Source organism: Scyliorhinus canicula, chromosome 16 (assembly GCF_902713615.1).
Source record: "Scyliorhinus canicula chromosome 16, sScyCan1.1, whole genome shotgun sequence".
NCBI classification, from domain to species: domain Eukaryota; kingdom Metazoa; phylum Chordata; class Chondrichthyes; order Carcharhiniformes; family Scyliorhinidae; genus Scyliorhinus; species Scyliorhinus canicula.
The window spans coordinates 94510871-94523343 of record NC_052161.1 but is presented as its reverse complement, the minus strand read 5'-3'; the positions used below and the strand labels follow the sequence as shown (position 1 = coordinate 94523343).

At 44.8% G+C, this 12473-nt stretch overlaps 1 protein-coding gene across 1 annotated transcript in view; it reads right to left on the bottom strand.

The window, feature by feature from the left end:
• The window catches only part of zbtb40 (zinc finger and BTB domain containing 40), a 105082-nt gene that overhangs the window by 35099 nt on the left and 57510 nt on the right, over positions 1–12473 (bottom strand). Inside the window, 2 exon segments of the mRNA XM_038773574.1 lie at positions 2581–2683; positions 2685–2793. Of these exon segments, the coding sequence (XP_038629502.1) occupies positions 2581–2683; positions 2685–2793 (212 nt within the window).

The following is a 12473-nucleotide window of genomic DNA, read 5'->3' as shown; positions in this document are numbered from 1 at the left end:
CAGGTTAACAGGCAGGCTCCTGTAGCACTCTACGCATTCATCTGCTCCTCGGATTCTCAGTTAAGGAGTATCACAGGTGGCCCTCTTCAAGTGACCAAGAATAACCCACAACACTGTCTGAATGGCTCTCCTTATGTTTCAGTTAATCTCTTGATCACATCCAAGCACCCACTAAAAATTAACTAAACATTCCTTTTGAAAGTGGGGTCTTGCTATGTCATGTTTTGCTGAGAACAGTGCCAGCACTCCAAGTATTCATTGACTGAGAATCAGAGAAGCTGACTTATGCGATATAAATGCCAATTTCTCACTAAAGGAATTCTAAAGGATAAAACTGGGGATGCATAAATGTTGCCTTAGTATACTTCAAACTATAAGCTATTGGCCTTGTGGTTTTGGGTGGATCTTTAAAGAATTATATTTCTTATTACTACATGTACTATTTCTATGACAAACTAGCAGTCTTTACCAGCACTTACCATTTTAAAACAATGAAGCCTAAAGTCTACAAATGTTCATAGGATTGATGTAATCTGTTGCCAAAGTAGTCAGCACCCAGCAGGATCAGAGGTTCAAATACGCCATCCATATTTGGGACAGCTTGGACTTAGTGGTAGCCCTCGGGCCTGTGAGTTTATAGGTACTGAGTTTAAGCTCCATTTGTGAGGTAGCACATAATATGCAGCTTGCGTTCCTGGTCACTGCCCAACAGTCGCCATGAGAGGCACACACATAGACAAGGCCAAGGTGAGCTGTGATGCTGCTGCATTATCAAAACTATTTGACCTCCTAAACCATAGGGTCTCACACAGACACACTGAAGAATTGCCATCTGTTTGAAATGGTGGTGGGTTCCTGAGAAATGCGCACTTCAGAGTGAATTACTGACATCAGAAGGGGAGAATTTTGGGACAAAATAGGCAAGTGGAATACTTTTGAGTGGATATTCAATCTCACAAAAAGTGAAAGGCAATAACTTTTTAAAAAACATTTAGAGAACCCAATTATTTTTCTCCAATTAAGGGGCAATTTAGCATGGTCAATCCACCTATCATGTACATCTTTGGGTTGTGGGGGTGAAACCCATGCAGACAAGGGGAGAATGTGCAAACTCCACACGGACAGTGACGTGGGGCCAGGATGGAACCAAGGTCCTCAGTGCTGTAGGCAGCAGTGCTAACCACTGCACCACCATGCCGCCCCAACAATAGCTATATTAAGCTACATAGCTATATTCAGAGAGTCGTGAATACCACCCAGTCCATCACACGAACCTGCCTCCCATCCATTGATTCCATCTACACCTCCCGCTGCCGGGGAAAGCGGGCAGCATAATCAAGGATCCCTCCCACCGGCTTACTCACTTTTCCAACTTCTTCCATCGGGCAGGAGATTCAGAAGTCTGAACACGCACGAACATACTCAAAAACAGCTTCTCCCCCACTGTCACCAGACTCCTAAATGACCCTCTTATGGACTGACCTCATTAACACTACACCCATGTATGCTTCATCCGATGCCAATGCTTATGTAGTTACATTGTATATATTGTATTGCCCTATTATGTATTCTCATGTATTTTCTTGAATTATGTTTAATTCCCTTTTCTTCCCATGTACTGAATGATCTGTTGAGCTGCTTGCAGAAAAATACTTTTCACTGTACCTCGGTACACGTGACAATAAACAAATCCAATCCAATTAACTACATAGAAACTATAACTTTACTGCGTGCAGTTCTGGTCGCCACATTACCAGAAGGACGTGGATGCTTTAGAGAGGGTGCAGAGGAGGTTCACCAGGATGTTGCCTGGTATGGAGGGTGCTAGCTATGAAGAAAGGATGAGTAGATTAGGATTGTTTTCGTTGGAAAGACAGAGGTTGAGGGGGGACCTGATTGAGTTCTACAAAATTATGAGAGGTATGGACAGGGTGGATAGCAACAAGCTTTTTCCAAGAGTGGGGTTGTCAATTACAAGGGGTCACGATTTCAAGGTGAGAGGGGGAAAGTTTAAGGGAGATGTGTGGAAAATCTTTTACGCAGAGGGTGGGGTGCCTGGAAAGCTTTGCCAGTGGAGGTGGTAGAGGCGGGCATGATAGCATCATTTAAGATGCATCTGGACAGATATGAACGGCGGGGAACAGAGGGAAGTAGATCCTTGGAAAATAGGCAACAGGTTTAGATAAAGGATCTGGATCGGCGCAGGCTGGGAGGGCCGAAGGGCCTGTTCCTGTGCTGTAATTTTCTTTGTTCTTTGTATAACTGGTCAATACTTGCCCTCCCTAGTTCAAGGAATCAATCCTCCCAACATTCCTGGCTCAAGTAATACATTTACTCACAATTTTAATGCTACAACCGACGGTGAATTGATTGAATATATCTGGACTTCTGGACACACGGGAAACTGAAAGTACTTCGAGGGACAAAGCTATTTTCTGTTGGTCAGCATAATGTGACATTGATATAATTGAGGGACATATCCATAGTACCTTTCCAGATACTGTCACTATAAATGATCAAAGCATGTGCATACTCAAAGTTAGAACATGATTCAATGTTGGATTCTCAGAAACTGCCCACCTGATAGGCCTTGTCACAAATATCACAGTTATATGGCTTTCCACCAATATGCGTGACCATGTGCCTTTCGAGAAGCGAAGGAGCACTGAAGTTCTTTCCACAATGTCACAGGGATTGTACTCGGGGGATGTACTTCCTGGATGTGCTTTTTGTGCTCCTCTGGAGTTGGGAAACTCATCCGACACTTCTGACAATCATACGGGTCCTCGACATCTGAAATGATCAGAAAGAACCTCTTATTTCCATCAGCTAATTCTGCCTGCACCATTAATCTAGTACCAAAATACACTGTCCCATTCGGGAATATTTTCTTTACAAAATCTCAACTTTTTTTAGATACGTCACTAATTGCGCACAATGATCACTGACTTGGGAATGAGCAGTTCTCTTGCTTGGAATTGGTGTGGGTTGCAGGTTGAGCATTTTGATCAGTTTTACAACAAATTAGGTTGACTATATTGATCAAATTGGTGATTTTTTTTCAATCCCCAGTCACTGAAATGATAAAAAAACATGGTGCTTTATAAAGCATGCCTCACTTTTTGCCAAAATTGACAACTATAACCTTCTGTTTGCACAGCTATTTCAAGGAGATCAAACACCTCAATTTATAAATAGTGAAATACATTCTGCACCAAGAGTGGCAGCTTGCTAGCTAACAGGCCAATGGCTCAATTACCCCAACAATGTAATCTGTGAAAAGTTGTGAAGCTCCTAACTGGAATATTATGAACTTGAGGGAAGCGAGCAGAAAGATTTGGTTCCAACACCCATTTAACTAGAGACTGAACTCGCAATTTCAAAGACTTTAGCCCTGACATTGAAGGGGCGGGATGTGCAGGGGGCAAGGAAAATTTGAGTTTAGACTCTTCTTGCAGGATCCCTGGCTGTAAAATCAGCCGGATAGATGGGCTTGCTTGACTTACAGCCAGGCAGGGAGATCGATGGAGCAGGACGCAGCTTCAGGTAGGCAGACAGCATCTGCAGGGGAAAATGCTGGAAAATCTCAGCAAGTCTGGCAGCATCTGTGGGGAGAGAAAAGAGCTAACGTTTCGAGTCCGATGACTCTTTGTCAAAGCTTTGACAAAGAGTCATCGGACTCTAAACGTTAGCTCTTTTCTCTCCCGACAGATGCTGCCAGACTTGCTGAGATATTCCAGCATTTTCCCTTTTGTTTCAGATTCCAGCTTCCGCAGTAATTTGCTTTAAGACAGCATCTGCAAGTGGGTTTGAGTGTGCAAGGCAGGGGTAAGGTGGAATGGGGGAATCTGATCCGCCATTGTGCCGCTTGAGGGGGGGGGAGCAAGTGGTAGCCCCTCCTGATCTACACAACACTGTAAAGATGCTCTTGAGCTGCCAGGTTTCACAAGGCCTGAGGAACTGGCCAACCAAGGTTAAACTTGTAAAGCAGGTTAAATATGAGGTTCCCAGCCTTAGTAAATTATTTAAATTGCAAATCTGACCCAAGCTGCCTCTGTTAAACCCAGAAGTGGTTGGTGGGTTAGGGGAGGGTTTTAATTTTTGTTTTTAAAAACAATTTTAATATTTCAGATGGCAATCCACATATTTCTGAGGGACAGTTAACACTACATCAAAAGCTCTTGGCTTAGTACCTATTGTAAACCCAAGGCACGAATTTTGAGCAGTTGCCAAAAGCTTTTTTACAAAACAGAATTGGAATCACTGTATTTGTGATAGCCTGATCATTATGAATGTTGTTACCTGATTTTGATCAACGCTGTTGGGGTGCCTTCGAAACTAAAACCAAATATCCACGGAATAGGTTTGCATACACCCTCAGGCCTGCGAGATTTCTCACAACTTCTTTGGAGATGGAAGAGTAATGCAGAAACTAAACAAGTGGCTCTCGCCCCATGCCTCGTGGCATTAAAAATACTACTGACTTTTCTGCACACAATTAGTCAGACAATTCAACGTACATGTTCATTATTTTTGCTTCAGCTACCGTTAAACTTCTAGTCAAGTCGTTGCAAAACTTTCAGAAAGCAATAACTTGACTTGGGTAGATAAACCGCTTGGACAAATATAGGTTTTGCTTCTGGATGGCAAGCAGCTAATTTTTTACAACAAGATATCACAAACCTTACTGAATTTTCCTAAACTATCTTTGTTTCAGTCCTCGTGTGCAAGGAATCGGAAGCCAGAAAATGCCAATTTCTGGTCACCGAGGCTGAACCAGACTCTTCATAACCATGGCAATTCTGACTTCCTAGATGTGCTTCTTGCGCTCCTCTGCAATTCCGACTTCTTATCCTCACCATCACCAAGGCTACTTTCATTTCCGTAACATCACCATCTCCAGTCCTGCCTCAGCTTATCTCCACTGGAAATTGGCCATATCTTGGATACCTCTAATCTTAACTGTGATGATGTTAACCTGGCCGGCTGTCCATCTTGCCCCCCCCTCTGTAAACTTCAGCATCCGAATTTGCACAATCGCCAATCACCGAGCACCTTTATGCTCACTTACTTACAGTGGATTCTGGTTTAGCAACAAGGATGTGCTGGCCTTGGAGAGGGTCCAGAGGAGGTTCATAAGAATGATCCCCAGAACAAAGGACTTGCTATTGAGGAGCAGTTGAGGACTCTGGGTCTGTACTCGTTGGAGATTAGAAGGATATGGGGCGGGAGAGAATCTCATTGAAACCTACAGAATACAGAGAAGCCTAGATAGAGTGAACGCGGAAAGGATGTTTCCACTAATAAGAAAAACTAGAACCCGAGCGCACTGCCTCAGACTGAAGGGACAACCTTTAAAACAGAGCCGTGGAGGAATTTCTTCCGCCAGAGGGTGGTGAATCTGTGGAACTCTTGGCTGCAGAAGGCTGTGGAGGTCAAGTCATTGAGTGTCTTTAAGACAGAGATAGATAGGATCTTGATTAATAAGAGGATCAGGGGTTACGAGGAGAAGGCAGGAGGATGAGAAACATATCAGCCATCAGACAAGGCGGCATGGTAGCACAGTGAATAGCACTGCTACCTCACAGGGCCAGGGACCCGGGTTTAATTCCGACCTCCGGTGACTGTGTGGAGTTTTCACGTTCTCCCCATGTCTGCTTGGGTTTCCACTGGGAGCTCCGGTTTCCTCCCACAGTCCAAAGATGCACTGTTGAGGTGAATTGGCCATGATAAATTGCCCCTTAGTGTCAAAGATTAGGGATTTTGGGGATGAGGGTGGGTAGGATGCTCTTTGGGAGGGTCAGTGCAGAGTTGATGGGCTGAAATCCTCCTTCTGCACTGCAGAGATTCTGTGATATATGATTGAATGGCGGAGCATGAATGGCCTAATTCAGCACCAATGTCGTAAAGTCTTATCTCTATTTTTAAATTATTATCCTGGTTTTCAAATGTTTTTGTGGCCTCCGCCTCCCAATCTGCCTCCTAATCCCCTCCAGCCTGATAATCCGCTGAGATCTCAGTGCTCTTCAAATTCTAGCTTCTTGCAGAAGCTTTGTTTTAAATCACTCAAACATAGCTGACCATACCTTCAGTTGCCGAGATCTTAAGTTCTGGAAATTGTCCCCCAAATCACTTTCCATCTCTTTTCTTTAAGATGCTCCTTATAACCTGTATCTTTGACTTCTGTTTTTCAGTTCCCTGTCCTAATTTTACATGGCTCAATGTCAAATTTTATTTGCTCCTCTGAATCACCTTGGGAGGTTTCACTCTAAAAAGGTGCGATGCAAATGCAAGTTGTTGCGCCAACAGCAAAGCCTTCAGCCATCCAAATTCCCATTTGGTAGTGAGCCAAATCATATTTCTCCACATATAGAAATGAGGAATATTGAATTGTAAACAGCTGAGCCGTGTCCACTGAGGCACTGTGGGAGGAAACCGGAGCACCCGGAGGAAACCCACGCACACACGGGGAGAACATGCAAACTCCGCACAGAGTGATCCAGTGGGGAATCGAACCCTGGAGCTGTGAAGCAATTGTGCTAACCACTATGCTACCGTGCTGCCCATTGGAATTTAATCATGGCTGATATTTTCTCATCCCCATTCTCCCCATAACCCCTGCTCCCCTTATTAATCAAGAACCTAGCTATTTCTGTCTTAAAGACACTCAGTGAATTGGCCTCCACAGCCTTCTGCGGCAAAGAGTTCCACAGATTCACCACCCTCTGGCTGAAGAAATTCCTCATCTCGTTTTTAAAGGATCGTCCCTTTAGTCTGAGATGGTGTCCTCTGGTTCTAGTTTTTCCTACAAGTGGAAACATCCTCTCCAAGTCTACTCTATCCAGGCCTCGCAGTATCCTGTAAGTTTCAATAAGATCCCTCTCATCCTTCTAAACTCCAACGAGTACAGACCCCGAGTCCTCAAACGTTCCTCATACGACAAGTTCTTCATTCCAGGGATCATTCTTGTGAACCTCCTCTGGACCCTTTTCAAGGCCAGCACATCTTTCCTAAGATATGGGGCCCAAAATTGCTCACAATACTCCAAATGGGGTGTGACCAGAGCCTTATACAACCGCAGAAGGAAATCTCAGGCCTTGTATTCTAGCCCAATTGACATGAATGCTAACATTGCATTTGCCTTCTTAACAGCCAACTGAACCTGCACATTAACCTTAAGAGAATCGTGAACAAGGACTCCTAAGTCCCTTTGTGCTTCTGCTTTCCGAAGCATTTCCCCATTTAGAAAATAGTCGATGCCTAAATTCCCCCTTCCAAAGTGCATAACCTCACACTTTTCCACATTATATTTCATTTGCCACTTCATTGCCCACTCTTCTAGCTTGTCCAAGTCCTTCTGCAGCCCCCTTGCTTCCTCAATAATACCTGTCCCTCTACAGATCTTTGTATCATCAGCAAACTTAACAGTGCCTTCAGTTCCTTCTTCCAGATCATTAATGTATTGTAAAAAGTTGTGGTCCCAGCACAGAACCGAGGCAGACTACTAGCCACCAGTTGCCATCCTGAAAAAGACCACTTTATCCCCACTCTCTACCTTCTGTCAGCCAGCCAATCCTCTGTCCATGCCAGGATCTTACCCTGAACACCATGAGCTCTTAACTTATTTAACAGTCTCCCATGCGGCACCTTGTCAAAGACCTTCTGGAAATCTAAATAAATCACATCCACTGGTTTTCCTTTGTCTAACTTGCTTGTTACCACCTTAAAGAACTCTATCAGATTTGTCAGACACGACCTTCCTTTGATAAAGCCGTGCTGAGGGGCTGGTTTAGCTCACTGGGCTAAATCGCTGGCTTTTAAAGCAGACTAAGCAGGCCAGCAACACGGTTCAATTCCCGTACCAGCCTCCCCGAACAGGTGCCGGAATGTGGCGACTAGGGGCTTTTCACAGTAACTTCATTGAAGCCTACTCGTGACAATAAGCAATTTTCATTTCATTTTTCATTTTCATTTCATTTCTGACTCAGTCCTATTTTACCATGCACTTCCAAGTGCTTCGCGATCTCATCTTTAATGACAGACTCTAAAATCTTACCACTGACCGAAGTCAGGCTAACCGGCCTACAATTTCCCGTCTTCTGCCTACCTCCCTTTTTAAACAGTGGTGTTATATTAGCCACCTTCCAGTCCTCTGGGACCCTTCCTGCCTCCAGTGATTCCTGAAAGATCACCACTAATGCCTCCACAATGTCCATGGCTAGCTCTTTTAGGGCCCTGGGATGTAGTCCATCCAGTCCAGTGACCTATCCACCTTCAGACCTTTCAGATTCCCCAGAACCATCCTCTTAGTAATGGTCACTGCACTCACCTCTGCCCCCTGGTTCTCCTGGAGCTCTGGCATCCCACTGGTATCTTCCACCGTGAAGACTTATGCAAAGTAACTATTCAGTTCGTCTGCTATTTCTTTGTTTCCTATTATTACTTCCTTGATCGGTATGTCCCTGTCAAGCAGGGAGGAAATGGCCGTGTGAGGGAACCATGATTCACAAGAGGTTGAATGTCTTGTCAAGAGGAAAAAGGAAGCGAATGTAAGGATGAGATAACAAGGTTCAGTTGGGTCGCTTGAGGGTTACAAGGTAGCAAGGAATGAGCTAATAAAAGGGCTTAGGAGAGCTAGGAGGGGGCATGAGAAGTCCTTGGCGGGTCGGATCAAGGAAAACCCAAAGGCTTTTTACTCTTATGTGAGAAATAAAAGAATGACCAGGGTGAGGTTAGGGCCGGTCAAGGACAGTAGTTGGAACTTGTGCATGGAGTCAAAAGAAATAGGAGGCGTTGAATTAATACTTTTCTTCAGTGTTCACCAAAGAGAGGGGTTATGTTTTTGAGGATGTGTGTGAGATACAGGCGGGTAGGCTGGAGGAGGTAGATGTTCTGAGGATGTATTAGCAATTTTGAAAAACCTTAGGATCGACAAGTCCCCTGGGCCAGATGGGATATATTCAAGGATTCTTTGGGAGGCAAGGGATGAGATTGCAGAGCCTTTGGCTGTGATCTTTGGGTCCTCACTGTACACGGGGATAGTGCCAGGGGACTGGAGAGTGGCGAATGTTGTTCCTCTGTTCAAGAAAGGGAATAGGAATCCTGGTAATTATAGGCCGGTTAGTCTTACTTCGGTGGTCGGGAAGTTAATGGTAAAGGTCCTGAAATATAGGATTTATGACAATTTGGAAAGATGCAGCTTAATCCGGCATTGTCAACACAGAATTGTGAAGTCTTGCCTCACAAATTTGATTGAATTCTTTGAGGAGGTAACTAAGTGTGTAGATGACGGTAGAGCGGTTGATGTCGTATACATGGATTTTAGTAAGGCGTTTCATAAGGTTCCCCATGGTCGGCTCATGAAGAAAGTAAGGAGGTGTGGGATAGAGGGAAATTTGGCCAATTGGATAAGTAACTGGCTATCACATAGAAGACACAGGGTGGTGGTGGATGGAAAATTTTCATACTGGAGACCAGTTACCAGCGGTGTACCACAGGGATTAGTGCTGGGTCCTCTGCTATTTGTGATTTTTATCAATGACTTGGAGGAGGGGGCTGAAGGGTGGGTCAGTAAATTTGCTGATGACACCAAGATTGGTGGAGTAGTGGATGAGGTGGAGGGCTGTTGCAGGCTGCAATGAGACATTGATAGGATGCAGAGCTGGGCTGAAAAATGGCAGATGGAGTTTAACCCTGATAAGTGCGAGGTGATTCATTTTGGTGGAAAAAATTTGAATGCAGATTACAGGGTCAACGGCAGGGTTCTGAGGAATGTGGAGGAAAAGAGAGATCTTGGGGTTCATGTCCACAGATTTCTGAAGGTTGCCACTCAAGTGGATAGAGCCATGAAGAAGGCTTATAGTGCGTTAGCGTTTATTAACTGGGGGCTTGAGTTTAAGAGCCGCAGGGTTATGCTGCAACTATACATGCCCCTAGTGAGACCACATTTGGAGTATTGTGTGCAGTTCTGGTCACCTCATTATAGGAAGGATGTGGAAGCATTGGAAAGGGTGCAAAGGAGATTTTTCAGGATGCTGCCTGGTTTGCAGGATAGGACTTATGAGGAAAGGTTGAGGGAGCTAGGGCTTTTCTCTTTGGAGCGGAGGAGGATGAGGGGTGACTTAACAGAGGTTTATAAGATGATGAGGGGGATAGATAGTCTCTGAATGTCCACTCTATTTCCTCAGGTGGATGTAGCTGTTACAAGGGGGCATAACTATAAGATTCAGGGTGGGAGATATAGGAGGGATGTTCGAGGTAGGTTCTTTACTCAGAGAGTGGTTAGGGTATGGAATGGACTGCCTGCTGTGATAGTGTAGTCGGACACTTTAGGAACTTTCAAGCGGTTATTGGATAGGCATATGGAGCACACCAGAATGACAGGGAGTGGGATAGCTTGATCTTGGTTTCGGACAAAGCTCGGCACAACATCGAGGGCCGAAGGGCCTGTTCAGTGCTGTACTGTTCTATGTTCTCCAGCCACATGTTCAAGTGGTCTGATGTCTATTTTTGCCTCTCTCTTACCTTTCATATTTTGAAAAAATCTCTTCCTATCTTACTTTATATTACGAGCTAGCTTGCACTCATACTTCATCTTCTCCCCCCTTATTGCTTTTTTAGTTGTCTTCTGCTCACTTTTAAAGGCTTCCCAATCCTCTGGTTTCCCACTAATCCTCGCCACTTTGTGTGCTTTGTCTTTAGGCTTTATGCTATCCTCGACATCCCTCGTCAGCCACGGATGCCTTGTCCTCCCCTTAGCAGGTTTCCTCCTCCTTGGGGTGAATTTCTGTTGTGCCTCTCTAATGACCCCCAAAAACTCCTGCCATTGTTCTTCCATTGTCTTCCCTGCTAGGCTTCTTTTCCAATCAACTCTGGCCAGCTCAGGGCAGCACGGTGGCACAGTGGTTAGCATTGCTGCCTACGACGCTGAGGACCCGGGTTCAAATCCCGGCCCTGGGTCACTGTCCACATGGAGTTTGCACATTCTCCCCGTGTCGGTGTGGGTTTCACCCCCACAACCCAAAGATGTGCAGGTTAGGTAGATTGGCCACGCTAAATTGCCCTTAATTGGAAAAATAATTGGGTACTCTAAGTTAAAAAAAAACAACTCCAGCCAGCTCCTCCCTCATGTCTTTGTAGTTACCCTTATTTAATTGTAATACCGTTACATCTGATTGCAGCTTCTCCCTCTCTAACAGCAGGGTAAATTCTAAATTCTATCATATTGTGTTTCATGCTGTTACGCTTCTGTCTATATAAGCCAGCCATTAATAGGTTGTGATCATCACCATAGCAGGTTCGGTAGTAATTTATGATCAGTGTGAACTGCGCAAGGGAGATCTTGTGGCGCAGTGGGTCACTTTCCAGCCTCTGAGAACATCCTTCCTGCAACTACCCTGCCTGGCCCTGTAAGAATTTTATAGTTTTCGATGAGATTCCTTCCTCATGCTTCTGAATTCCAGTGAATACAATCCTAACCAATTTAATCTCTGCTTATACATCAGTCCTGCCATCCCAGGAATCAGTCTGGTAAACCTTCTCTGCACTCCGTCTAGAGCAAGAACATGCGTCCTCAGATAAGGAGGCCAAAATTGCACACAAGGTTCCAGGTGTGGCCTCACCAAGGCCCTGTATAATTGCAGCAAGATATCCCTGCTCCTGTACTCGAATCCTCTCGCAATGTCAGCCAGCATACCATTTGCCTTCTTCACCTCCCTGCTTACTTTCAGTGACTGCTGTACACCCAGGCCTCGTTGCACTTCCCTCTCCTAATTTATAGCCATTCAGATAATAGTCTGCCTTCTCGTTTTTGCGACCAAAAAGTTCGTATTTATCCAAATCATACTGCATCTATCATTCATTCGCCTACTCACTCAACTTGTTCAACCCACACTGAAGAATCTCTACATCCTTCTCACAGCTCACCCTCCCACCCAACTTGGTGTCAGCTGCAAATTTGGAGATATTACATTTTGTTCCCTCATCTAAATCATGTATATTGTGACTAGCTAGGATCCTAACACTGATCTCTGCGGTACCCCACTAATCACTGCCTGCCACTTTGAAACAGACCCATTAATTCCTACTCTTTGTTTCCTGCCAACTCAATACACTACACCTAATTCCATTCATTTTACAGGCAGGGCAGCACGGTGATGCAGCGCTTAGCACTGCTGTCTCATGGCGCCATGGTCCCAGGTTTGATCCCGGCTCTGGGTCACTGTCCATGTGGAATTTGCACATTCTCCCCGTGTTTGCATGGGTTTCACCCCCACAACCCAAAGATGTGCAGGGTAGGTAGATTGGCCACGCTAAATTGCCCCTTATTTGGGAAAAGTAAATTTACACGCTGATTTCTTATGCGGGACTTTGTCAAAAGCTTTATGAAAGTCCAAATATACCACATCCAGTGGCTCCCCTTCATCAACTCTATATGGCATATCCTCAAGGTTGCTACCTTGCATTAGATTTCA